The sequence below is a fragment of the Bos javanicus genome, chromosome 19, assembly GCF_032452875.1.
Source record: "Bos javanicus breed banteng chromosome 19, ARS-OSU_banteng_1.0, whole genome shotgun sequence".
Classification (NCBI taxonomy): domain Eukaryota; kingdom Metazoa; phylum Chordata; class Mammalia; order Artiodactyla; family Bovidae; genus Bos; species Bos javanicus.
In genome coordinates this window covers 43,824,194-43,851,670 of record NC_083886.1, presented here as the reverse complement: position 1 = coordinate 43,851,670, position 27,477 = coordinate 43,824,194, and the positions used below count along the sequence as shown (strand labels likewise).

General features: G+C 44.9%; 1 protein-coding gene across 5 annotated transcripts in view; it reads left to right on the top strand.

Moving 5' to 3' along the window:
* The window catches only part of STAT3 (signal transducer and activator of transcription 3), a 75,830-nt gene that overhangs the window by 45,495 nt on the left and 2,858 nt on the right, over nt 1-27,477 (top strand). For 2 of the 5 annotated variants that reach the window (XM_061391841.1, XM_061391842.1), the window contains 20 exons: nt 89-187; nt 9,307-9,402; nt 9,575-9,656; nt 9,853-9,947; nt 10,131-10,282; nt 12,604-12,762; nt 12,847-12,939; nt 13,786-13,845; nt 16,490-16,519; nt 16,620-16,713; nt 16,818-16,865; nt 18,917-19,000; nt 19,888-19,986; nt 20,093-20,228; nt 21,124-21,176; nt 21,419-21,513; nt 21,640-21,779; nt 23,053-23,265; nt 26,573-26,615; nt 26,913-27,025. In XM_061391841.1, coding sequence (XP_061247825.1) covers nt 89-187; nt 9,307-9,402; nt 9,575-9,656; nt 9,853-9,947; nt 10,131-10,282; nt 12,604-12,762; nt 12,847-12,939; nt 13,786-13,845; nt 16,490-16,519; nt 16,620-16,713; nt 16,818-16,865; nt 18,917-19,000; nt 19,888-19,986; nt 20,093-20,228; nt 21,124-21,176; nt 21,419-21,513; nt 21,640-21,779; nt 23,053-23,265; nt 26,573-26,615; nt 26,913-27,025 — 1,984 coding nt within the window. The remainder of the gene's footprint in view (nt 1-88; nt 188-9,306; nt 9,403-9,574; nt 9,657-9,852; nt 9,948-10,130; nt 10,283-12,603; nt 12,763-12,846; nt 12,940-13,785; nt 13,846-16,489; nt 16,520-16,619; nt 16,714-16,817; nt 16,866-18,916; nt 19,001-19,887; nt 19,987-20,092; nt 20,229-21,123; nt 21,177-21,418; nt 21,514-21,639; nt 21,780-23,052; nt 23,266-26,572; nt 26,616-26,912; nt 27,026-27,477) is intronic. The other 3 variants (XM_061391845.1, XM_061391843.1, XM_061391844.1) reach the window with 3 other exon arrangements.

Genomic DNA, 27,477 nt, shown 5'->3' with positions numbered 1-27,477 from the left:
GAGGAAGTTAGCTTTAAGTTAGCAAAGTTCAGTCCACATCTCCTGAGTCTGCTGCTGCTTTTCATTCTCTTTGTCTCCCCACTTACAGAGCAGATACCTTGAGAAGCCAATGGAGATTGCCCGAATTGTGGCCCGTTGCCTGTGGGAAGAGTCCCGCCTCCTCCAAACTGCAGCCACTGCAGCCCAGGTGAGCCTGGGAAGAAACAAACGCTGTTGACATGTGCTTTCTTCGTGTGTACGAAGATGTCCTTGCTTTTTGACCTCCAGAGTAGTGGGTGTTTGGGGGTTTTGTACAGTAAAAATAACTTTCTCAGCATATAAAATGCATTCTCCTTTTTAAGAAAGACTTTATTTAATAAAACATTACAGAAAATTACAAGGAAGAAAGTTTTAAGAAGAACTGAAAGGTCACTGGGTCCTCTGTCCATTTTGTCTTCCCAGGAAACCAACATTAATAGTCTGGAATATATCCTTTCATAACTGTCTCCAGGCTCCTATAAACTATAGAAAACACACCACACACATGATATTTAAATTGGTTTACTTCTCCACATCTTGCATTCTTTTAATTACATCATGCAAATCCTTCTAAGTCAAGCAGATTAAAGCTAACTCACTTTATTTGCTGCATAATATTCTGTAGTACATATTTGCTACATATTCTATAGTACATAATTTATTATTGTCCCTTCAATAGACTTCATTTCATTCTGCTTTTTTTTCACCTCCATGAAAAACACTAGTGCAGTACCTCCCTATATATATTTATGCTGTGTTTTCTCTACTGCAGATTTCTAGGCGTGGGATTGTGAGATCAAGGAGCGTGTGTGTGTAAAATATATAAAATTTTACAGATAGTTCTGGGTTACTTTCCCCAAACGCTGTAACTGTTCACACTTGCACCAGGAAGAATGACAATGGACTATTCTTGGGAGCCACCTTGGGGCTGGTTTGGGATTGAGTCATTCAGGTTCATATGTATTTCTCTTTGTTGTTAAATTTGAGAATAACCTCCCTAGAACTAAAGATACAGTTAATTTAGGGAATAGAGATTATATGACCCTACAGGCCCATTGAGGGACCACATATTGATATATGATAGTCATATCCATCTGTCTGCTGCTGCTGCTGCTGGTAAGTTGCTTCAGTCATGTCCAACTCTGTGCGACGCCATAGACGGCAACCCATCAGGCTCCCCCGTCCCTGGGATTCTCCAGGCAAGAACACTGGAACGGGTTGCCATTTCCTTCTCCGATGCACGAAAGTGAAAAGTGAAAGTGAAGTCGCTCAGTCGTGTCCAACTCTTAGCGACCCCATGGACTGCAGCCTACCAGGTTCCTCCGTCCATGGGATTTGCCAGGCAAGAGTACTAGATCATCTAATCTATTATATATCTATGTGTGTCCTACTGTGTGCTAGTTGTTATGACCCTCTGCTCTAGAGAAGGTTGTGGTGTGAAACAGAAAATCAAATTTTATAATGCAGTGGATTTTCTAGGCAAGAATACTAGAGTAGGTTGCTATGCCCCCCTCCAGGGGATCATCCTGACCCAGGGGTTGAATTCACTCCTATGCCTCCTTCATTGGAGATGGGTTCTTTACCACTAGCGCCACCTGGGAAGCTAATGAAAGATATACAAATTATTAAAATATATTAAAAAAGGTGAAAAAAGTTGATTTAGCCATAAAAAATATATTGAAAAAGACTTAAAAAAAATTACACTCTGTATCCCAGCAAAAAAGCCAAAAGGCCAGAAAGTTTAGAAGTTTTAACAAACCTTTGTGGTACAAATTGTTCCATTATCATTTAACTCCTCCAAAGTGCAGGAGAAAAAGAGATGAGATTGAAATAATGCTAATATCAAGACCTAAACTACAGTGTAAATAAAGGTTATTTTATGAGGTTGAAATAATGCTAATATCAAAACCTAAAAGAGTAAATTTAAACTGGTTAGGATTTTTTTAGGGAGTCTGTTAATGTAATTCATTAAATTAGTAAATTAGAGAAGAAAAATTGTATTTTTGTTAGATGACAAAATTTAGTGTCCATTCTAGATTTTAAAAAGTAAAGAAATAAACAAAAAAAATTTGTCAGAAATATGATACACAGTGGTGAAACACTAAAGTAATATTGTTAAAATAGTTACAAGATTGAGGATGCCTCTTGCCACTGATATTTTTCTGAAAGATCAAGCCAATGTAATAAGACAGAAAAAGGGAGAGTAAATGTTGGAAAGTAAGAGACAAACTTTAAATGAAACAAAACAACACAACTATTAGAACTAACGAGAGTTCAGAAAGATGATTGTGTTCAAGGTAAATATTTTAAGAATCAGTAGATCTCATAAATAGTAACAATAATATTTCATTACATGAAGATGTAATGGAAGATCAGCTTCATAATAGGAAAAACAAATTATACGATATGCATATGTTATTGATACATGTGAAAAAATGTCTGGAAGGATATATTTGTTATTATAACCCCATGAACTGTAGGCCCGCCAGGTTCCTCTGTCCGTGGGATTTCCTAGGCAAGAAAACTGGAGTGTGTTGCCATTTCTTTCTCTAGAGGATCATCCTGACCCGGGGATCAAACCCGCCTCTCCTACATTGACAGACAGATTCTTTACCGCTGAGCCACCTGGGAAGCCCCAGAAAGATATGTGCCAAAGCATTGATATTGTTGGTTACAGGAGACTTTCTTATTTTCCCTGAGGGTTTTTTTGTTTATTTGGCTGATTGGTTGGTTTTTTTGGCCATGCTGCCTGTGGGATTTTATTTCCCCAACCAGGGATTGAACCCACACCCTCTGCAGAGAAGGCACAGAGTCCTAACCACTGGACTACCAGGAAATTCCCCTGAGGTGTTTTCTTTAATAACCTCTAATTGGGGAATTTTTTTTCTTTATCCCTTCTTTAAAAAAAATTATGGTAGCATATACACAACATGAAATTTACCTTCTTAACCATTTTTAAATGTACAGTTTCATTAGTGTTAAGTTCATCACATTGTTGTACTTCTCGAGAAATTTGTTCATCTTGCAAAATTAAAACTCTGTACCTATAAAATAACAGCTCATTCCCCTGGCATCACCATTCTACTTTCTGTCTCTATGAATTTGACTATTCTTTGTTGTTGTTGTTCAGCTGCTAAGTCGTGTCCGACTCTTTACGACCCCGTGGACTGCAGCATGCCAGGCTTCTGTGTCCGTCTCTGCCTCCCGGAATTTGCTCAAACTCACGTCCATTGAGTTGGTGATACTGTCCAGCCATCTCATCCTCTACTGCCCTCTTCTCCTCCCGCCTTCAATCTTTCCCAGCATCAGGGTCTTTTCCAACAAGTCAGCTCTTCACATCAGGTAGCCAAAGTATTGGAGCGTCATCATCAGTCCTTCCAATTCAGGGTTGACTTCCTTTAGGATTGACTGGTTTAATCTCCTGGCTATTCAAGGGGCTCTCAAGAGTCTTCTCCAGCACCACAGTTCAAAAGCATCAATTCTTTGGCACTCAACCTTCTTTATGGTCCAACTCTCACATCCCTGCATGACTACTGGAATAACCATAGCTTTGACTATACAGACCTTTGTTGGCAAAGTGACATCTCTATGAATTTGTCTGTTTTAGGTACCTCATTTAAGTGGTAACATACCATGTGTGCCTTCTCTTAGCATAACATCCTTAAGGTTTATCCATGCTGTAGCATATTTATCCAGAATTCCCTTCCTTTCAAAGGATGAATACTATTCACTGTGTGGTTATATCACATTGTGTTTATCCATTCATCTTTATCCAAGTGTCAGTGGACACTTGGGCAGCTTCTGCCTTTTGGCTATTGTGAGTAATGCTGCTGTGAACATGAGTGTGCATTTTTTTTTCTTTTCAAAGACAAAAACAGGGACTTCCCTGGTGATCCAGTGGCTAAGACTCCAAGCTCCCAATGCAGGGGGCCCGAGTTCAACCCCTCATCAGGGCCCTAGATCCCACATACTGCAACTGAGTGTTTGTGTACAACAACAAAAAGATCCAGCGTGCTGCAACTGAGACCATGCCGTGTGCCAAGTCGCTTCAGTCGTGTCCTACTCTTTGTGACCCCGTGGCCCACCAGGCTCCTCTGTCCATGGGATTCTCAGGCAAGAACACTGGAGTGGGTTGCTGTGCCTCCTCTCCAGGGAATCTTCCCGACCCAGGGATCAAACCTGCATCTCACATCTCCTGCTTTGGCAGGCAGGTTCTTTACCACCAGCGCCACCTGGCAGCTAAGAACAGGCACAGCCAAATGAATAATTAAAAAAAAAAAAAATACAAAAATATAGCAGGAACAAAGAAGAAAGAATATCTAAGTCTAATTGAGAATATCATAGAAGGCATCGAGGAGAAAGGAGAGGTCATGTTTGAGCTGAGACTCAAAGCTTATCAGATGAGCATCAGGCAAATGGTAAAGAGAGCACACTGTAGGCAGAAAGATGATCGTGTTCAAACAGGGAATCTGAAGCATATGTATTCTTGGGAGAAGTGTAGAAAGTTCAGCATCTGACTGGGTAAAGGAAGATAAGGTGGTCAGAGGGCCACATCGTGAAAATCTAGTTAGTCATGCCTCAGTTTGGCCTCAGAAGAGCAGTTTTACCACAGGGGACTTGGGGCCAGACTGCCTATATGTGAACCCCAGAGCTCTGTCACTGCTGTTTAACCTGAGGCAAACTGTTTGCTCTCTTCTCCTCCACTGGGGAAGATAATTGTACTGACTTCATAAAATTAAATTAATTCCTACATGTAAAATGCCTAGAACAGGACCTGACACATGAATGCAAGATAAATGTTCACTGTTTTCTGTTGCTGCTGCCATTGTTATCATCAAGTCTGTACAAAATGGGGCCCATTGAAGAATTTTTTTTTTTTTTTTTGGCTGTACCACACAGCATGCAGGATCTTAGTTCCCTAAATCGGGATCCAGCCTGTGCCCTCTGCAGTGGAAGCACAGAGTCTTAACCCCTGTACCGCCAGGGAGGGCCCTCCACTAAAGAATTTTACATAGAAAGCTGGTGTACTCAGATGCAGGTGAGGGGGTAATACTCATCATTCAAGACTCTGAAGTAAGGGAGGTTAGAAGGTGGCAGTTGTCTGTGCATCACTAGGGTTTGCTGTTTGTGGAGAACTTTTATATTTGCATTACTGTTCCATAGGATAAAAATAATCAACTTAAGCCAATTTGCATAGAGGCGCCAGCTTACCATGGGAGTTAGAAAAGCAGGAAGTGTCCCAAGGATGTTCCCAATTGTGTTGATCGGGGTTGGCAACCAATACCTGGGGCCCAAATCCAGCCTGCTGTGTTGTTTGCTTTTTTCTTTATTTATTTAAAATTGAAGGCTAATTACAATATTGTGTTGGTTTCTGCCATACATCAACATGGATCAGCCATGGATTTACATATGTTCCCTCCCTCTTGAGCCTTCCTCCCACCTCCCATTCCATCCCAGCCCTCTAGGTTGTCACTGAGCCCTGGTTTGACTTCCCTGAGTCATACAGCAAATTCCCACTGGTTATCCATTTTACGTATGATAGTGTATATGTGTCGTGATACTGTCTCCATTCATCCCATCCTCTCCTTCCAATCCCCCTCCCACCCCATGCTGTGTATTTTTGCAAATGAAGCATTTTGGAACACAGCCACACGCGTTCACCTGTGCCCTGTCTGTAATTGCCTTCATGCCGCAATGGCAGGGCTGCGTATTTATGACAGAGACCACGTAACCAACAAAGCCAAAAAAAATTTACAGTGTGGCCCTTAGAGAAAAAGTTTGCAGCCCCATGCTACAGAGCTAGCTCAAGCCAGGTCTCACTGTTGTTTTGTCTGTTGACATCTGTGGCATATTCCCACCTGTCTTTTGTGGGTAAAGCCCTGGGGGACTAGTGGGCTGTGGTCCCTTGTCTCCCAGGGCTCTCTGTCTAATTGGGTAATAGGTGCACAAACACTTCAAGTGAGAAGAATGTAGAGGAGGATGTTGAAGTTGAGTAAGGATTCAACTTCGGGAAGTTGAATAAGGTTTCACAATGGAGCAAAAACATTTTGTACTGAGTTTGAAAGTGAATGAGTTCAGGTGTGCCAGTCCGAGTGAGGTGGCGCTAGTGGTAAAGAACCTGCCTGCCAATGCAGGAGACATAAGAGACTCGGGTTCGATCCCTAGGTCGGGACAACGCCCTGGAGGAGGGCATGGCGACCCACTCCAGTATTTTTGCCTAGAGAATTCCATGGACAGAGGAGCCTGGTGAGCTACAGTCCAGAGGGTCACAAAGAGTTGGACACGACTGAAGCAACTTTGCACGCACGCACACAGTTAAGCTGAGTAGACAGGGTGCGGGGAGTCAGTGTGGAAACCTGCTGTGTGCAGAGAAGGCTGGGGAGTTTGCGGTGACTGAAGCACAGGGAGGGAGGGTTTAAGTTCTTCTTGGATTGTGTGAAACAGCTGTCTGTGCTGGGCTGAGATGCTTATATCTGGAAGCAGTGGGGCACCATTTCTGTGGGTGATAACTGATCACATCTGTTTTCCTTCTTTAAGTGCAGTACCAATTTAGAAATAGACCTAGGAGGACTTCCCTGGTGATCTAGTAGTTAAGACTCCTTGCTGCTAGTGCAGGGGACACCGGTTCAATTTCTGGTCAGGGAATGAAGATCCCACATGCCATGTGACACAGCCAAAATATAAAGAAAAATTTTTCTAAAAAAAGAAACAGACCAGGAAGTTGACACCAGATGAAACAATCAGCTGTATTGTTGGTAAACTGGACTGGAAAGCATGACTTGGATGGATGACTGTGGGGACTTTATTTTTATTTATTTATTTGTGTGTTTAAATTTTTTTTAACTTATTTTTATATCAGAGTATTGTTTAAAAAGTACAGCAAAGTGATTCAGTTATATGTGTGTGTGTGTGTATATAAATATATGGGGCTTTTCAGGTGGCTCAGAAGGTAAAGAATCTGCCTGCAATGAGGGAGATGCGGGTTCAATCCCTGGGTTGGGAAGATTCCCCTAGAGAAAAGAATGGCTACCCACTCCAATATTCTTGCCTGGATAATTCCAGGGATAGAGGAACCTGGTGTGCTATAGTCCATGAGATGGCAAAGAGTTGGACATGACTGAGCAATTAACACTTTTACTTTTCACTTCATACATGTATCCTTTTTCAAGTTCTTTTCCCATTTAAGCTATTACATAATATTGAACAGAATTCCTTGCGCTGTACAGTAGGTCCCTGTTGGTTATCCATTGTAAATATAGCAGTCAATCCCAAACTATTTATTTATATTGAAGTATAGTTGATTTACTGGAGAAGGCAATGGCAAGCCACTCCAGTACCCTTGCCTAGAAAATCCCATGGATGGAGGAGCCTGGTAGGCTGCAGTCCATGGGGTCACGAAGAGTCGGACACGACTGAGCGACTTCCCTTTCACTTTTCACTTTCACGCATTGGAGAAGGAAATGGCAACCCACTCCAGTGTTCTTGCCTGGAGAATCCCAGGGATGGGGGAGCCTGGTGGGCTGCCGTCTATGGGGTCGCACAGAGTCGAACACAACTGAAGCGACACAGCAGCAGCAGCAGCAGCATAGTTGATTTACAGTGTTTCAGATTTATAGCAGAGCAATTCAGTTTCTTCTTCAGATTCTTTCCCATTATAGGTTGTTATAAGATATTGAGTATAGTTCCCTGTGCTGTACAGGAGGTGCTTGTTGTGTAGATGCCTGTTGTCTGAGTCAGGTGTTGGGGTGAGAGACTGGGTTTGCAGAACAGCACTGCCCAGCCATCCTTTTGGAGCTTTAGAGACCACACGCTAATACCCCCTGAACTCAGACACATAGGCCTCTCGAACTGCTTCTAGAAACCAGGCCCTGGCTCCTGCCCTAGGTGTGCCCCCGGAAGGCAAGAGTGGGAGAGAACCACCAGCTTAAGGGCTGGGCCTTCAAAGATCTCTGTGTGGGCAGTCTTTCTCCTAACCTCACTAATTCGATGAGTCACTCCTCCTGTAAAGAGAGTTATGTAAGGGTGGAGGTCGCCTTCCTGGGACTTCTAAGGGAAGTTTATATTCTGTGGGCTTGGACAGGGTCCAGTGGAAAAGGAGAGAATAGGTCCCTCTAATGGTGGCGTGTTTCAGTCTACTTTGGAGACTTGTGGTAGCAGTTTGGAGAGCAGATTGGAAGTGAGAGAGACTAGAGGCAAAGGGATCAACTTTGGGGCTTGAATGGAGCCGGTAGCACTAGAGATCCATTGGAGAGATTACAGAATACAGAGCCAGGAAGATCTGGCAGCTCAGTGTGAAGTCAAAGACAACTGAAAATTTCTAGTTTGGAAAACTGGACTCTCAGTTCTTTTCTGCCACACTGTCTTGGTCACTGCAGCTTTTATATGGTCTTTAATGTCCTATTACTTTGACAGAACTTATTTGTAAGTTGCATGTGCTATTCAACCTTTTTGAGGCACCAGCCATCACCTTCCCTTCTCCCCCTACATGATATCTCTTGATTAGGAATTTTATTATTCTACCGAAATGTGCTAAAAACCTTCATGATTTTTTTTTTTTTTTGGTGGCTGTACCACATGACATTCGAGATCTTAGTTCCCCAACCAGGGATCACACCCTTGCTTCTGCAGTGGAAGTGTGTATATTTAACCACTGGACTGCCAGGGAAGTCCCCCTCCCGCTATACATTTAAACAGGCATCCAGCATCTGCTTTCATAAATTGTCCTGATTTTATATATATATATGTATGTATGTATATATCCTTACCTAGAATGAGGTTTTTGAAGGCAGGGACTGTGTCTTAGCTCAACATATGGTCTCTGAGTGCAGTACATAGAGTGAGTTTATAGTATGGCTTCCCTGGTGGCTCAGTCAGTAAAGAATCTGCCTGCCAGTGCAGGAGATATGGGTTCGATCCCTGGGTCAGGAAGATCCCCTGGAGAAGGAAATGGCAACCCGTTCCAGTCTTCTTGCCTGGGAAATCCCATGGACAGGAGAACCTGGCAGGCTACAGTCCATGGAGTCACTAAAGAGTCAGACACGACTTAGCGACTAAACCACCATGAGGTTAAAAAGCCAAGGACACAAGGAAAAGTGTGAGAGCTTTCTTGGCCTGCGCTGACAGCCCCTGGAGAGCAGTGGGTGCCGTGGGACCGCTCCTGTCCTCACAGTGGCAGCAGCAGCAGCTCAGGCCAAGCAGGAAGGGTCATGGAGGAGATGGAGACCAGACAGGGATAGTCTTCTCCTGCTATTTCCGGCTTTCATGTGCACATGCTCCCTGTCTTGGCAGCAAGGGGGCCAGGCCAACCACCCCACAGCCGCCGTGGTAACGGAGAAGCAGCAGATGCTGGAGCAGCACCTGCAGGACGTCCGCAAGCGTGTCCAGGTGAAGCAAGTCTTGGGCGGGAAGCCTTTTCTTGGGGAAGTGGCCTGTGGGTCCCTTGTGTAGCTTTTGCGAGGTTGTGGCTTTATTTTAATCCTACTCAGAAACTTTCTTTTCTCTCTCCCGAGGGCAGTCCTTTTTTTTACTTCTGTTTTGGTTGGTTTGTTTGAAACAGGATCTAGAACAGAAGATGAAAGTGGTAGAGAATCTCCAGGATGATTTCGATTTCAACTATAAAACTCTCAAGAGTCAAGGAGGCAAGTGCATGTTAGAGACATTAAAATCCCCCATATAAAGTGAGTTTGTGTTACTGGAGTCTCAGAGCTGGCTCATCTTGACTCTGAGTTCAGACTCAGGGGAGGGGGCACTCAGGGGCTGCTGGCAGTTCAGGGAGCCCAGTTACTGAAGCTAGGCGTATTCCCTCATCTCACGGAGGTTCTCCTTCCTTCTCAGACATGCAAGATCTGAATGGAAACAACCAGTCGGTGACCAGGCAGAAGATGCAGCAGCTCGAACAGATGCTTACTGCCCTGGACCAGATGCGGCGCGTAAGAGCAGTGGACCCCCTCCCCGTGCCTGGCTCACTCACCTTTGGGAATTGGGCATCTCCAGGAAGAACTTGCCTGTTTCCTAATCAGTTCTTTGTCTGGAATTGACCAAAGAGAGACGGTCTGTGGTTAGAGATGGTCTGGGGGAATGTTTTCTGACTTTGTTTTTTGGTTTTCAACCAGAGCATCGTGAGTGAGCTGGCGGGGCTTTTGTCAGCGATGGAGTATGTGCAGAAAACTCTCACGGATGAAGAATTGGCTGACTGGAAGAGGCGACAACAGATTGCTTGCATTGGAGGCCCTCCCAACATCTGCCTAGATCGGCTAGAAAACTGGTATGACAGAGAAGAGAAGTTTCCCCTTTCTTTTCAGAGAGCTGTGCTAAAATATGGTCAGAGCTGCATAAAGAGCTGCTACTGCATTTCAGTAGAGAAGGGCATGGCAACCCACTCCAGTATTGTTGCCTGGAGAATCCCATAGACAGAGCAGCCTGGCAGGCTACAGTCCATAGGATCGTACAGAGTCTAACACAACTGAAGCGGCTAAGCATGCACATACTGTATTTCAAGGGTGGGGATTTCAACATACTCAAATTTAGTCTAAGGGTTAAAGCTTTTTACTTTATTTGGACAATTTTTAAAATGAAAATGTATTTATGTTTGCTATATTTTACATATATTTTGCTAAAGTTTTTGGTTTAACTGTTTTTAAACATGTAGACTAAATTTTAAATTTTAGTTATTCTAAGACTCTCAAATGACATCTGCTCTTTATAAGAGAAAAGAGTTCAAATACATAAAGTTAATAAAGAGCCGAAAAGACTTTAAAAATCAAATCATGCAGAGGTACTTAGAGTTAAACATTTGGTGACCGTCACTCCAGACATCTGTTATTATATATACACATACAAAGATAGAAATCTACATGTTTATTTTATATATATATATATACACACACACATAAAGATAGAAATCTATACATTTCATATTTGTAAGATCATTCTTTATATGCTCTTCTTTTACTTTGATTCACTCAGAAAATCTTGATTGAGCACCCTTGATGTCCAAGGCCCGATACTCAGTATGTTGCACCAGCTTGAACTGGGAGAAACTTGACCTTGACCCAGGATACACAGAGCGTGAAATGGGAAATTTAGGATAGCTCTACATGAGATGCCTGTTTGTTCATCTAACTGACCCTGAGCTTTGCTCATTGATTGAAAGCAGTTTTAAATGCTTTCTAGTCAGGGAACCAAATGACTTATAAGTTCTAGGAATGTATTGAGATGTTTCCATAACACCTTATAGGAAAACCAAGCAAACATTTTAGCCAACCCAGTGGATGCCAGAAAGGAGTCTGTGAGCTCAGGAGTCCTGGTGCTGTCCTTCTCCACCCCTTGCCTTCCACTCTGTCTCTTTGGGGTCTTCACTAAACTAGTGGGGCGCCATCAGAGAGAGCCACTGATATTCTCCCTCCTTGGGGGCAGACTTAATCAGCCTTTGTCTCCCCGTCTACTTTTTCTGTATGCATGTTATCAATATTTGGAAACACAATGTCACATCCAGTCATCCAAGAAGACGAAGTTTAAAGGGCTCCTGGGGATCGTGCAGTTCAACCCTCTCAGGCAAGGGGACATCAAGGCCCACGAGGGTGAAGGGACCTGGCCAAGCTTGCATAGACAGTGAGGGACAGAGCTGTGCAAACCTATCTTTTTGGGCTGTCAGATATCCTGCGTTTCCCCAGTCCTCACATTTGGTACAAAAACAAGTTAGGCTGAAGAAAGTGAGTGCCAAATTCCATTATTTCATGTTCTCTGTATCTGGGTTCTAACGTGTTAACTTTCCATTGGTTACCTCATTAATGCCTCCTAGTGGTATAAGTTTTGGCATGTCTTCCTCTGTGTCTGCCTCCTTCTTTGAAAAGTAAACTTTTAGGAAGTGAAATGAGGGTTGCTCAGTTGTGTCCAACTCTTTGTCACCCCATGGACTGTAGCCTTCCAGGCTCCTTGTCCATGGAATTCTCTAGGCAGGAATACTGGAGTGGGTAGCTGTTCCCTTCTAGCAGGCCAAAGTTAGGATTTGGTGCTTTCACTGCCAGGACCGGGGTTCAATCCCTGGTGGGGATCCTGCAAACTATGCTGCATGGCCAAAAAAAAAAAAAAAGGGCAAAATAATTTTCCCTTTTCTAATCTAGTGCCACTGAACTGTGTATTTAGAAATGGTCAATGTTATGCTACTCATATATTTCCATAATGAAAAAAATGCTCCTTTCTTATGTTGGATGACTGCGTGAGAGTACCTGTGGTCTTATTCCCTTCCCCTTCTCCAGCTCATTTATATACAACCACTTATGTAACTGATGGCACCCCACTCCAGTACTCTTGTCTGGAAAATCCCATGGATGGAGGAGCCTGGTAGGCTGCAGTCCATGGGGTCACGAAGAGTCGGACACGACTGAGCAACTTCACTTGCACTTTTCACTTTCATGCATTGGAGAAGGAAATGGCAACCCACTCCAGTGTTCTTGCCTGGAGAATCCCAGGGACGGGGGAGCCTGGTGGGCTGCCGTCTATGGGGTTGCACAGAGTTGGACTTGACTGAAGCGACTTAGCAGCAGCAGCAGCAGGTAACCAAGAACATCCTTATCTTATTGGCAGGATAACCTCATTAGCAGAATCTCAGCTTCAGACCCGCCAACAAATTAAGAAACTGGAGGAGCTGCAGCAGAAGGTTAGCTACAAAGGGGACCCCATTGTACAGCACCGGCCAATGCTGGAGGAGAGAATCGTGGAGCTGTTTAGAAACTTAATGAAAAGGTAACATAGAGACTTCCGAGGAATGGGACAGGGACCAGCCCACTGCATCATGTGTGACCCACTGCCTTTCTCTGTCCCCTCCAGTGCCTTCGTAGTGGAGCGGCAGCCCTGCATGCCTATGCATCCTGACCGGCCATTAGTCATCAAGACCGGTGTCCAGTTCACAACTAAAGTCAGGTGGGCTGTTTCACCTCCTCTTCTGGCGGATGTTGTATCAAGGGACACCCTCAGGGCCAGGGTTGTTCTTTACAGCCATTGCAGGCAGTACTGTGATGGATAGGGAATTTTTTGGTGTAATATTAACTTGCTCTTTGATTGTCCTGTCAAATGCTAAAGAACCAGAATCTTTCTGAGGTTACCTGGATATATTCCTATGATTCGGTCGCACTGTATTCCTGATTCCAGGCCTAATGTCTTAGGTCATAGCATTTCCATCTACCATGCAAAAGGGGCAGAATAATGCCAGTTATCTTCTGTTCTTTGAGCCTGCTTTTTCCTGAGCATTTGAAGGGGAAGAGTAAAGCTTAGTGATAATAGACGCCAAGAGGTCACAGGGCAGGTGGGTGGGGGACCTGCAGGTAGAGCATTACTTTCACATTCAAGTCAGAGCAGGTAAGCTGGGGTTTGCCCTTCTGCAGTGAAATTTCCCTCCTCAGAAAGGTAGTACACTGTTGGGTTTCCAGTCTAATAGAAGGAGTACCAATTTCAGAGCATGTATTCCTGTAATGTTTTTCATGATAGGGCTTTCATTATCCTTTTGTGTGTCTCTCACAACTTGGTCCAAGTTCTTAGGCTTTTTTTTTTTCAGTCCCTTTTGGCCTGAAGGGGGTGATGCTTGACTTAAAATGAAAGGAAGCACTGGCAGGAAGAAAAATTTGGGATTATGACTCATCTCTTTAGAATTGAAGAGTTATGAGTTTTAGATTCAACTAGAAGTTGCTGGGGGAGCCTAGTGGCTGTTTTTTAAAACTGGATTTTTTTCCTTTGCTCTGAAACTTTTTTCCTTTTCTTTTTTTGACGTAGATTGCTGGTTAAATTCCCTGAGCTAAATTATCAACTTAAGATTAAAGTGTGCATTGACAAGTAAGTACTCTATCTTAGCTTCTTTTTTTTCCCCCTTTTCTTCAAATGAGGGACAGAGAAATGAGAACTTTGATAGGCATCATGTGAACTTAGAGGCTTTATCTATATTCAGAGAGATTTTTTTTTTTTAAGTTTTCAAAAGCCTTGCTGTGCATTGTCATTTACGTGCCTGAACAAAACCACGAAGCTGGCGGTAGCGATTTGAGTTGTGATTGGCATTGTGACCTCAAGTCCCTCTTTCTTTGTTTTTTTACTTATAAATGAAACTTGTGCATATTATGTAAAATTGAGAATATATGGGAAAATTGATTTTAGTTGTTGTTCCACACTTTACCACATAATGGAATCCTCTTCCAAATTTGACAGTACCTTTAAAAAAATTAAAATGCACTTACCCTCTGAAGACATTAGAAAAGAGAAAATGTAGGTGATATAATTATTCATCTGGAAATTCCATGAGAATGAACTAGAAAATAGTTATGCAGCCAGGGACTCGAGGAAGGTGGTAGGTTTCATAAATGAATAAGCAAAAATTAATGACTTTAACCATAAATTAGTGTAAAAAAATCACCGTCTCACTAAAAAAAAACTGACCATCAGAATAAATTCTAGATGTACCTTAAAAGCATAGGCAAGGACTTCCCTGGTGGTCCAGGGGTTAAGAGTCTGCCTTCCAGTGCAGGGGACACAGGTTTGATCCCTGGTCTGGGAAGATTCCACATGCTGAGGAGCAACTAAGCCTGTGAGCTACAACTCTTAGAGTAGCCCCTGCTCACCACAACTACAGAAAGCCTGAGCACAGCAACAAAGACCCAGCACAGCCAATAAATAAATAAATAAGTTAATTAATTAAGATTTTTTAAATGAATAAGCAGATGTGTAATGTAATGGCGGTAGAATGGCAACCACTTTTGGAGAACAATTTGGCAGTTTCCTGAAAAGTTAAACTTGCACCTATCCTACAACCCAACCACTCCACTCCTAGGTGTTCATCCAAGAGAACTGAAAGCGTATGTCCACACAAAGGGTGATACAGGAGTCTTCACTGATAGATGAGTGTCCATAAGTTTGTGGTATATCCATGCAAGGGAAGTACTACTCACCGACAAAAAGAAATAGAGTATCAAAATACGTAATACACGGATAAATCTCAAAATAAATATACCAAGAGGGAGAAGCCAAACCCAGAAAAAAGAGTACATACTTTTATGTTTCCATTTATATAAAATTCTAGAAGTGCAAATAAATCTATCATGACTGAAATCAGATCATTGGTTGTCTGGAGACAGGGATGGGTGGAGTGTGGGACTGGGGAATGGGTTGCATAAGGGAGGTGGGAAACTTGGGGAGGAGGGGTTGATGAATACATTCAGTCTCTTGATTGAGCGGGTGTCACAGGTGTGTGACATCTATCAGACCTCATCAGCTTGTGCATTTTACATATGCAGTTTATTATTCATCAATTATACATCAAAGCTGTAATACAAATAAAGAATATAAAATAAATAAATATAGGCTAGACATGAGGGAAAACTTTCTCATAACGGGGGCTTGATTTAAGTTCTAAGATGTGATATATGGGAGGTTCCCTCGTGGTCTAGTGGTTAAGACTCCAAGCTTTTACTGCTGAGGGCCCAGGTTCAATCCCTGGTTGGGGAACTAAAGTCCCACAAGCCAAGTGGCCCCCAAAAGACATAAAATTAATGTATGGAAAGATATCTTCTAAATGGTTTAAAAGTTGATCCATTTTAATCTATAAACTCCCATGGAATGCACTATCTAATAAGTAGTAGATATTATTAATTCTAAAAACATAAGTGGATATATAGCAATGGAGAAGGACTTTTAAAACAGTACTAAAATAATGTTAACAAGAAAACACTGAGAAATGGTGACTATGTAAAAAATGAAATACTCAAAAACAGTTAAAGGACAAGGAACATGCTGGGAAGAATTTTTCTGGCGATGTCAATGGGATACTCTGAGTTGCAGGTAACAGTAGACCTTTACAGAAAGCCCAGTGTGGCTTCAGTAATAAGGAAATTTGCAACCCAGTATAACTGGAAATGCAGTTAGAACAAGTTCCGGGTGGTGAAATCAGTGACTCAATTCCTGTCACCAAGGATCCAGAACCTTCCGTCTCTCTTCTCTGCCACCATAAGTAGCACGGGCATTCGAGGGTTCCCTCTGGTTGCAGCATGGTTGCTTGTAGTAAAGGCCACGTGTCTCCTTGCTGATGTGCAGCTGAAGCTACAGAATGTAAATCCAGCCTGAGGGAGAATTCCTTCCCCGTTGGATTGAGACAGTGTGGGTCCTGGCCTCACTCCTGGACCAACACTGTGCACATGCTCGGTTCTGTGGGCTTAGAGCAGGATCCCCTGGAAGTGGGGATGGGAAAGATACTTGCTGGAGTCAAGGTTCTGTTAGGAAGAGGGGAGTAGAGGTTGGGTAGGCAACCAGCTGTGTCTTCTACTTGAGCATGTACAGGGATGTTAGATTTCACGTATACCATGTAATCGAGTCCTTGACAGAAATCCCCAGGAGAACAGCAGTTTTTCCATCCGAGTAAATGATAGGTGTTCAAAGTGGACTTTCAAAGAGACTCGGGGCCTGTTTTATTAACACTGGTTTATATTCTTAACAGAGACTCCGGGGACGTTGCAGCTCTCAGAGGGTAAGTTCAGCATACAGGCTTCCTTCTGTTCTGTATAATCTAACTTTGTCCCTGGCCATTCGGTCACGTATGTGGTTGGTCTTTTCCTCCTGTGATTCAGGTCCCGGAAATTTAACATTCTGGGCACAAACACAAAAGTGATGAACATGGAAGAGTCTAACAATGGCAGCCTCTCAGCGGAGTTCAAACACTTGGTACATGGGAGAAGCCTGGGCTCCCTTTCTGCAGGGCCTCTGGCAGGGGGAGGGACTTGGGGAGAGCCTTACCTGACGGAGGATGCTCTTTGTTTTTCTTACAGACCCTGAGAGAGCAGAGATGCGGTAATGGGGGCCGAGCCAATTGTGATGTAAGTTTTGTTGGAGATGATAGCTGAGCAGGAGAGAAAAAGAGCCTCCATAAGAACTTCCCTAGTGGTTAAGACTCCACGCTTCCAATGCAGGGGGTGTGGGTTTGATCCCTGGTCAGAGAACTAAGATCTCACATGCCTTGCAGCCAAAACACTGAAACTTTTTATAAAAAGAAAAGAAAAAGAGCCTCCTTACTACCCAGAAGTAGAGACACCTACCTGCTATTTCAGCTGCAGTCACTGCCAGCCAGCACATGATTAGTCACACATGCCTTGGAGGAGTTCTCTGGCTCAGCGCATTTCCTTGATTGTCCGGAGAGTTAGCTCATCTTTAAGGAGTGTAAAGTCCCTTGCCCACACCCATTTGGTAGAAAAGGAGCCTTCCGCCTTGCCTGGGACTTTCCAAATTCCCCTTCTAACTTCTATGCACTGACACGGCTTGTCTCAGCTTTTGGTGATCTGTTTTGGTCACTGAGGTGGGATGGGTTTCAACACATCCAAGTTAAACATTTTACCAAAAGAGAAACAGCAAACTCTCTTGTTCTTTACCCACCTTGTTTCTTCTCTGTCTCCCATTGACTTAGATTCTTGGATTCTTAGTGTTAAGAATAAACTTAAGGGAATTCCTTGGTGATTCAGTGGTTAAGACTCCAGGTCTTCACTGCCATGGGCCTGGGTTCAATTCCTGGTTGGGAAACTAAGATTCCACAAACTATATGGCCCCCCCCAAAAGAATAAACTTTAAAAAAGAGAAAGTATATGTGACCAAGCACTGGTTTTAAATCTTTTTTATAAAATTGTGACACCCTATTCTTTTTCTGTTTGTCTCCTGAGCCGTTCTTACCCTCTTCTCTAGAATGTAGCAGGCCTTTTAAAAAAACAAACTGAATCTATAAGACTTGACAGCAGTTAAAGAGTGAGGTTGTTTCTATGCAGTGATATGGGAAGATGTATGTGGCATATTTATTGAGAAAAAAATGCAAAGTAATTTGAGTAGTATACTAGTATAATTGTTTTAAAATTTACTGTTTTTTCTCCATTCATGTCTGCATTACAAAATTCTAGAGGAATGTCTACCAAATAGTGCTTATATATTTGTGCTGCTGTTCTCACCCAAAGCTACTCTATACTATCTCTGTAATATTTGCATTTAAAATTGAATGTGTATTTCTTTTGTTATGAGAGAACATTTTAAAATATGAGTTGGAATTTCTAATAATTCATTGACAGTTCTCATTCAAAATAGTCGCTATGTTGCTGGTGTATCAATTGTTATAATCACTTTGAAAAACAGTTGGGCATTATGAAAATAAATATACCCTATATACCAGCAGTGCCACTCTCAGGATTTAACAATAGAGAAATCTTTGCTCATAGGTGCCAGGAGACTGGCGCCAGGAGACATGCATTTCATGTCCCAACAGCCTAATTGTAAGGCCTAAATACAACCCATATGTCAACAGCACTAGAGTGGATAAATGATCTGTGGTATAGTCAGGTGATGGAATACTATACAGCTATGAAGATGTATAAATTGCAGGTGTACACGGTTACATAGGTGTGAAAAGTGAGTCACAGTATGAGATTCACAACCCCCACCCCAAATTAAACAACACATACATTGTTTAGAGATATAAATGCAGGAAAACCATAAAGAAGGGCTAGGAAATGACAAACTCAAAAGACAAAATAGCAGTCACTTCTGAGGTAGGAGGCTCAGGGATGGATGGAGTTGGGAAGGGCACCCGGACAACCTCCATGGTGATGGTCTCTGCCTTACACTGAGAGGTGGGTACACAGGTGTTCACTCTTTTGCCATTATGCTGTTCCCATTTTATCCATGACCAACTGGATCTCCATAGTATCATAATAAAGCCGATAAGAGGTCAGGTTGTAGATCAGAGCACTGGAGAGTCGTAGAGTTGGAAAGACCACGTGCTCCAGTTGTATCCATGGCCACCTGGTGCGTTGCGCTTCAGGATGGTGTAGTGATGGCTGTCAGGACTCAGTGCCATCCTCTCTGAGGAAGAGCATCCTTCTCATTCTTGTAGGCCTCCCTGATTGTGACCGAGGAGCTGCACCTGATCACCTTTGAGACTGAGGTGTATCACCAAGGCCTCAAGATTGACCTGGAGGTGAGTTCTGCACACAACTGGGTAGAACCGCCTGCAGGATGATTCAGAATGGGGCTTCTTCTAGTCAGGGTTTTCACTCTAGAAGGTGGAATGATGACTCTTTACTCAGCACTGTGTTTACATTTGCTTCTTTTTCTCCAAAAATTTGTTAGTATCTTGCCTGAGTGCTTAGAAGATACATGTCTACTCAGGTTCCAGCGAACTTGATGTAAAAACTCGTATTTAGGAATTAATTATAGCCAACTTTATACAGTTTGGACAAAACAGTCTTTCAACCACCACCGTTTTTAGTATCCAAACAATCATGGCATTTACCTGCTCTTTCCCCAACTTTCTTGATCTTTAAATTAAAGATACACCTGAAAAAGCAAGCACCCTAGTCTTTGATTCCTGGGACCTCTCTATTAAATGGGCAGATACAGCTTCAATGCAGCAATGCGGGAGACTTGGGTTCGACTTCCCTGGGTTGGAAAGATCCCCTGGAGAAGGGAAAGGCTACCCACTCCAGTATCCTGGCCTGGAGAATTCCACGGACTGTATAGGCCATGGGGTCGCAGAGTTGGACACAACTGAGCAACTGCATTCTTTTCACAGCTTCAATTCGTGAAAGCCTTCCAAGTTTTATAAATGGGGAGTCCGTGGACTGTGAGTCCACTGTGAGGAGTCAGCTTTGTAAATTCCTGGTGATACTCAGACAGCCCCTGAGTTCAGCCTACTCTCCATGCTGGGTGTCGAGCTGACCGGGCCCCACAGCTTCGTGAGGGTTGGCAGCAAGTGTACTCCACGACCTCTCCTTTTATTCTGAACCCTGCGAGATACGGGTGAAGAGGTTTCTGGAGCCTCAAGGGCCCTCTGCCTCCCCAGCTCATTCCCCGCTCCCTCCACAGACCCACTCCTTGCCAGTGGTGGTGATCTCCAACATCTGTCAGATGCCCAATGCCTGGGCGTCCATCCTATGGTACAACATGCTGACCAACAACCCCAAGGTGAGTTGGAGGCCCGGGTTCTCCGGAGGCTCCTTGGTGCCTCGGGGCTGCCGCCCAGCAGGCGCCACCCTCTCATCTAAAGGAGCAAATGTGTCATTTCCAATAGAACGTGAACTTTTTCACCAAACCCCCGATCGGAACGTGGGATCAAGTGGCCGAGGTGCTGAGCTGGCAGTTCTCCTCTACCACCAAGCGCGGGCTGAGCATCGAGCAGTTGACGACGCTGGCGGAGAAACTCTTAGGTCAGCCCTTGACCTCTTCTCCCTTTGCTGTCCTTGCAAAAGGAATCTGGCCCATGGGGTTGTTCATTGAGGAAAGTTGACTGAGCAAGGCGCTGGGCAGAATACACGTGCTCCAGCAGGCCCTGAAATCGGGACGCAGAGGAGGTTTGCGCCTGTGATCACTTTTATGAGACGGGAGGCAGATTTCTTCTGTTGGTGGCTGTCTCCCTGGGTACTTTGTCCAGCCTTAGGAAAGTATTTTAAATGTATGTTCGAGCTAAAGGCTTGGCATCCCTGTCTGTTTTTTCAAGAAAATGTAGCTTGTTTTTAATTTTTTTTCCTGGAAGAAAAAAGTCTTAGAATGTTTTACGTGCCGTCTAGCTTTGTCCTGTGCTGCCACGAAACATGGGCTCTCCAGGTGCCTCAGTGGTAGAGAATCCACCTGCCAGTGCAGGAGACTTGGATTTGACCCTTGGGTCAGGAAGATCCCCTGGAGGAGGAAATGATAACCCACTCCAGTATTCTTGCCTGGGAAATCCCAAGGAGAGGAACTTGGTAGGGCTGCAGTCAGACATGACTGAGGGACTGACCATGCATGACTAAACGTGACCCTGTAACTCAAGCTGTCAGCTTCTTAGTGTGTTCTGCTGATCCCCAGACTGCCACACGAGGCTAGAAAGGGCAGCAGGGACTTGATACATCACCCACCACCTCCGCTAAACAACAACTTAGGGGGCATCAAACGATGGGATTGGGTGGTGGGGAGGGGTGCGTATGTATGCACACAAGAGTGCCAACGTTCAAGTGCATGAAAACCAAGTTTCGGGGCGTGTTGTGGGACAACTGTCTGTCTGTCTGTTTGAAGAAAGATCTGGATTTAAAACTGCAAATTATATGACTTTTTTTTTTCTTTCAGGACCTGGTGTGAACTATTCAGGGTGTCAGATCACATGGGCTAAATTTTGCAAAGTAAGCCACCGTGTGAACTCCATCCATGAGGCTGCCTCATAGGAGGAGGAGGGGGCAGGGACACTTAGCTGTGGGGATGTCGTGGAGGGCAGTGGGCCTGAAGGCCCCGGACTCTTGGTCTGGCGGCCAAGAGGACCTGCCTGAGGGTAGATGGGCTTGAGGATTTTGGTGGCACCTCACCCCCTTAAAGGAAGAGCCCAGGGAGGTGGGGGACTGACCTTTCCCATTACTCTTTTCTCCAGGAAAACATGGCTGGCAAGGGCTTCTCCTTCTGGGTCTGGCTGGACAACATCATTGACCTGGTGAAAAAGTACATCCTGGCCCTTTGGAACGAAGGGTAGGTTGGAACTCTTGTGTCTGACAGAACACACAGGGGTGACAAGTCGCCTACTCTCCCAGCAGGTTGGCTGCAACACAGAGGTCCCTCAGCCCCAACCTTGCTGTTGCTCCTCTCTGTCTCCAGGTATATAATGGGCTTCATCAGCAAGGAGAGGGAACGGGCCATCTTGAGCACTAAGCCCCCAGGTACCTTCCTGCTGAGATTCAGTGAAAGCAGCAAAGAAGGAGGCGTCACCTTCACCTGGGTGGAGAAGGACATCAGCGGTAAGCTTAGTGATTCCCCACGGCAACTGGTGGCCAGCACTGCTGTGGCTGGCCATGGCTGCTGCTAGTTTCAGGCACCTGCTGCCCCCTTGTGGGCAGGGATGGCCTCGCATTCTCCTGCCTCAGACTTGGAAGGTACCCAGTGATCATTTTTATGAGATGGGAAGACTTGGCTTCTCTAAATTCTTCCAGCTGGAGGATTGGTTTGCCAGTTTTATTTTGCTCCCTGCAAGGGGTTAATCAGTTCAGTCGCTCAGTCGTGTCCGACTCTTTGCGACCCTATGAGTCACAGCACGCCAGGCCTCCCTGTCATCACCAACTCCCAGAGTTCACTCAAACTCATGTCCATCGAGTCAGTGATGCCATCCAGCCATCTCATCCTCTGGCGTCCCCTTCTCCTCCTGCCCCCAATCCCTCCCAGCATCAGGGTCTTTTCCAATGAGTCAACTCTTTGCATGAGGTGGCCAAAGTAATGGAGTTTCAGCTTTAGCATCAGTCCTTCCAATGAACACCCAGGACTGATCTCCTTTAGGATGGACTGGTTGGACCTCCTTGCAGTCCAAGGGACTCTCAAGAGTCTTCTCCAATACCACAGTTCAAAAGTATCAATTCTTTGGCGCTCAGCTTTCTTCACAGTCCAACTCTCGCATCCATACATGACCACTGGAAAAACCATATCCTTGACTAGACGGACCTTTGTTGGCAAAGTAATGTCTCTGCTTTTGAATATGCTATCTAGGTTGGTCATAACTTTCCTTCCAAGGAGTAAGCGTCTTTTAATTTCATGGCTGCAGTCACCATCTGCAGTGATTTTGAGCCCCTCAAAATGAAGTCTGACACTGTTTCCACTGCTGCCCCATCTATTTGCCATGAAGTGATGGGACCGGATGCCATGATCTTAGTTTTCTGAATGTTGAGCTTTAAGCCAACTTTTTCACTCTCCTCTTTCACTTTCATCAAGAGGCTAATATTTGCCTAGAAATTGGTAATTTTTTTTTTTGAAATTTGAAATTTAAATTGTATTCTTCATCTCCTTTCTTACCCACTCTGTTCATATATCTTATAAAAGTAATTATTCAACTATGTTACTTGTGGCCCAGCTGAATAGCTTCTCCCGAAGCCTGCTGAACATTTCCATAGTACCAGACGACTGGGCAGAATATTCAGGGTCTCGAACACTAGGTTGGCATAAGCCTTTCCCCCTCAAGGGAAAATCAATCAGGTAGTCTTCTCTAAGATCACCCGAGTCTTCTCTTTCTGTATCCCATGACAGGCAAGACCCAGATCCAGTCAGTGGAACCTTACACCAAGCAGCAGCTGAACAACATGTCATTTGCTGAAATAATCATGGGCTATAAGATCATGGATGCCACCAATATCCTGGTGTCTCCACTGGTCTATCTCTACCCCGACATTCCAAAGGAGGACGCGTTCGGAAAGTACTGTCGGCCGGAGAGCCAGGAGCATCCTGAAGCCGACCCAGGTAGTTGTTGATTTTCCACAACAGCCACTTGGTTCTGGGGAGAAGTGGGAAATCGTAGGATCCTTGGGGGACAGGTAAGGTAAATGCCTGGAGAGCCTGGTGATCTGTCTTTTTCTTTCTTTTTAAGCAATTTTCTCTTTGTAATTTTTATTTATTTATTTTTGGTTTTGGCTGTGCTGGGTCTTCATTGCCGTATGGGCTTTTCTGTAGTTGGGGCAAGCGGGGGCTATGCTCTACTGGCAGTGCGTGGGCTTCTCATTGCGGTGGCTTCTCTTGTTGCAGAGCTTGGGCTCTAGGCACAGACTTCAGTAGCTGCGGCAGGTGGGCTCGGTAGTTGCAGTTCCCAGGCTCTAGAGCCACAGGCTCAATGGTTGTGGCACACGGGCTTAGTTACTCCGAGGCATATGGAGTCTTCTCGGACCAGGGATCAAACCTGTGTCTCCTGCGTTGGCAGGCAAATTCTTTACCACCGAGATATCCAGGAAAGCCCAGTCTGGTGATCTTTATTCCTCTTTCTGGGAAAGAACTTAATAGTGAGTGCCTTTAGGGGCAATTGATGGGGTTAGAGAGAGGAGAGGAATCAGTCACCAGGCTCTGCCCCACTGGAGGCACCGGTCTAAAGGGGAAAACAGCTCACACATACCCAGACATACCTAAGACACTACGAAGAGAAACCGAGGGCGGAATTCTCTAGAAACAGGATGCCCAGCCAGCACAGCACTTCTTGCAAAGCATATGCTGGAAGGTTTGCGACTCAGACTTCAGTCTAGAGTGTTTCCTTTCCCCATCATTGAACAATGTAAGCAGCCCAAGTGGGATGAAGAAAGGCTTTCTGGAGGAAATGAGTGTTAGGCACGCTGGAACATGGTTTAAGAGAGATTCTCAGGAGAGTGGAGATTGAAGGGGAAGACGGTAACTGGTGGGAGGGGCCTAGGCTTGGTGCTTTGAATGTGCAGCTACTGAAACTCAGATGTTTTTTTAGTGTACTCGAGCCCATGTGCTTATGTAAGTTACACATACATTTTTAAATACTAAACTCTCGCTCTCTGGTGCCATCACCCGCATGGAGGCTGGAGCCTTCTAGCCTGTTCCCATGGGCGTTTGAGGCTCAGACTCGTGGTTCTCTGGCCAGATCCTGAGGAGGAGACTGTTATTTGCCATCCTTTGTTTTTATTGAACTTTCTTTAATCATAGAGCCAGCAAGGGCTTAAAGTGATCCTTTTGAGTTAGCCTCCCTACCCTAACTGCTTTGGGAAAAAACCTGTGTTTTGAACAAATAGTTCCCCCACACAAACCCACCACTGCCTTCACACTCTTTTCACAGTAATTCCCTGTGAGGGATTTCTGGGGGCGAGCAGATTGAGACTTGGAAGAGGGAGTTGGGGCTCACTGGCAATTGACTTTCCTTTCTCCTTTGTTCTGGGTTGAGTCTTGGTCACACTCTAGGCGAGCATAACTCTCATTTCCTGTCTGCTACTTATCTCTCTTTCCACGTTGTGCTTCGGTTGGTAGATCTGTTTATCAGCCCCCGTCACACTGCCCTGTTCCTTCTGCGGAAGGCAATTAGGTCCAAGTGCTGGGCCCTCGACTCATTTCGCCGTCAAGGTCCAAGTTCCTGGTGTGAGGCTGCACCCTCCCTCACGGCTCCTGTGTGAGCAGGAGGCCAGGCCTTTTCCTGCCTGGGGACTCAGTGTTTCCTCAGGGGCAAGACGCCAGTCATGAGATAGAACTAATTACTCAAGAGCTTTGTCTGTCTCCTGGGGCAGCAGGAGCCTGGTGATGGCATCAGGGGGTGTGGGGGAGGCCGGTGGGCGACCTGTGGGTTCCTCCAGAGTGGAGCAGCTGACCGTTTCCTCTCTGTTCCCATCCTGAAGGTTTTATTGTCTCTTGGAGATGGCTTATCTTCCCAGGACTCTTCCCTCCTCCTTTCTTAGAAGCTCACATTACTTCCTCATGGCTTGAGGGAAAGACTCCTCTGTAGAAATGACAGATCTCTTATCTTACAAATTAGATGAAGCACATTTACAACCTTGCACAGAGCCATAAATCAACTTCTAATCATTCTCCTTTGCTTCTACTGTGGCATCTCAGAGCTGTTTTTCTCAGCAACATTGATCACTTAGGAGAATTCAAACCCTTTTGTGTCTGGGAGTCAGCTGGAGTCAGCTCCCCTCAAGCCTGGGCCCAAATGGATTTATAAGATAGCAGAACCCTGCCTTGGTAGCTTCTTTGGATTCTGTACTGAGTTAATCTAGTTCTTGGCCCCAGATAAACTCTGATGGCAGTGCCCTTTCTCCAGTTGTCACCATTCTTTCTGGTCTCTCAGTTTCTCTGTGAGCCCCAAGCTTTCCAGTCATGCTTTTCCTGACCCACCTCACCCTTCCTAAGCGGTCTGTTCACCGGAATCCCCCAAATTCCATGCCAGTGTCTCTGGGGCCCCTTGACCTCTTGGTATAAGCATTTAGCAGTTAAAATTCTTAAATCTTCATGTTTCTAACTGTAGAAGAAGAATCACAAATGACAAAGATGGGCCCCTCCATCCTCCTCCTCCCTCTTATTTTATTATCTTGTAAATATAGTTGATTTTTAAAATTTTTTTTAAATTAACTTTTGGGGGCCACCCCACACCGTATGTGGGATTTTAGTTGCCTGATTAGGGATGGAACCCAAACTCGCTGCACTGGAAGCGTGTTTTGAAGATGTAACGAGGCCCCAGCCTCCTATCTCCCAGTCCAAAGCCAGTTGTACTACACCGGAGACATTCTCCCCATGGAGAGGCTCTTCTCTGTGATGTAGTTATCTAATGGGGGTTACTAATATCCTCACTGAAGGATGTAACAGGCAGATCAGTGCTAATGGGAACAGAAGATGTCACCCTCAGCTTTGGAACTGCATTAGCCACTTCTGTGTTTTCATAAAGACCCCGTGACTTCGGTGTCTGAGCAGGACGAGGTGCCCGATCTAAGAGATACAACCAGGCCAGGTTACAATCCTCAGTCCACATACAAGCAGTGAAACTCTTCACCCTCATCTAGGGGAAGAATGAACACCAGGCTGGCACTTGTCTGAGCTCAAGTGAGTCTGCTGAAAAGCTTTGGGGAAAGAACTGAGCTTCCAGCTGCAAGCGCTGGAACGTCAGAGTCTATAGTGGAGGGGAGGGCAGCCCAGTGGGGGATGGAGGTTCCTTCAGACCGTCTCTGCTCAGGGATCGAGTGAGCTTCACATCGGCCCTGGGGAGGCAGCCAGCTTCCCCCTTCCGGTACCCAGAGTGGGAATCACAGTCGCTAAGGCAGAGTTGTCTTCTCCCCAGGTGCTGCCCCGTACCTGAAGACCAAGTTCATCTGTGTGACACCGTAAGTGGCTTCCCTCCCCGATTTTGCCTCCATCTCTAATGTCCTCAGTTATCCCTGGGAACAGGACGGTGGGTGAGAATTCTCTTGTGAAGCAGGGTTGGAGCCCTCTGAGTATGTTTGGTACTCATTTAAACTCACAGTGACCTCGTGTGTTTAAAAAGCTTGAGCTTTTATTTTTTTTCTGTTGGAGACCAGAGTTTGATGGCTTGTGTGTGTGTGTTTTGTTCTTTTTTTTTTCCTCCATTGTGTCTTGTCAACCCGACCCTTCCCCCTCCTGCTGCTCCCCCTTTCCTACAGAACGACCTGCAGCAATACCATTGACCTGCCGATGTCCCCCCGCACTTTAGATTCATTGATGCAGTTTGGAAATAATGGTGAAGCTGCTGAACCCTCAGCAGGAGGGCAGTTTGGTGAGTATCCCGTTGCTGGACTGTCCCCCTGAGCTGATGCTCCCGTGTATAGAACCAACCAAGGGGCACCCAAGTGGGCAGAAGGAGTTCTCGAGCAGCACTTTCCTGTAGAAATGCACTCCCCGTGCCAGTGTAAATTTTCTAGGAGCCAGGTTAAAAATCAGTGAAAAGGAACAGGTGAGGTTAATTTTACAAATGTATTTTCTTTAGCCCAACAAATCCGAAACAGTAGCATTTCTGTGTATTAGAAAAATAGGAATGTACGACATCCCTGGTGGTCAGGGGTTAGGACTCCGAGCTTCCAGTGCGGGAGCCTGGGTTCGACCGCTGGTCGGGGAACTAAGATCCCGCAAGCCAGTTGGCTCCCATAATATTAAAAAACAAAAAAAACAGTATGTATATTATGATTAAAACATTAAAAGTATACAGATACAACTACCATGTGACCCAGC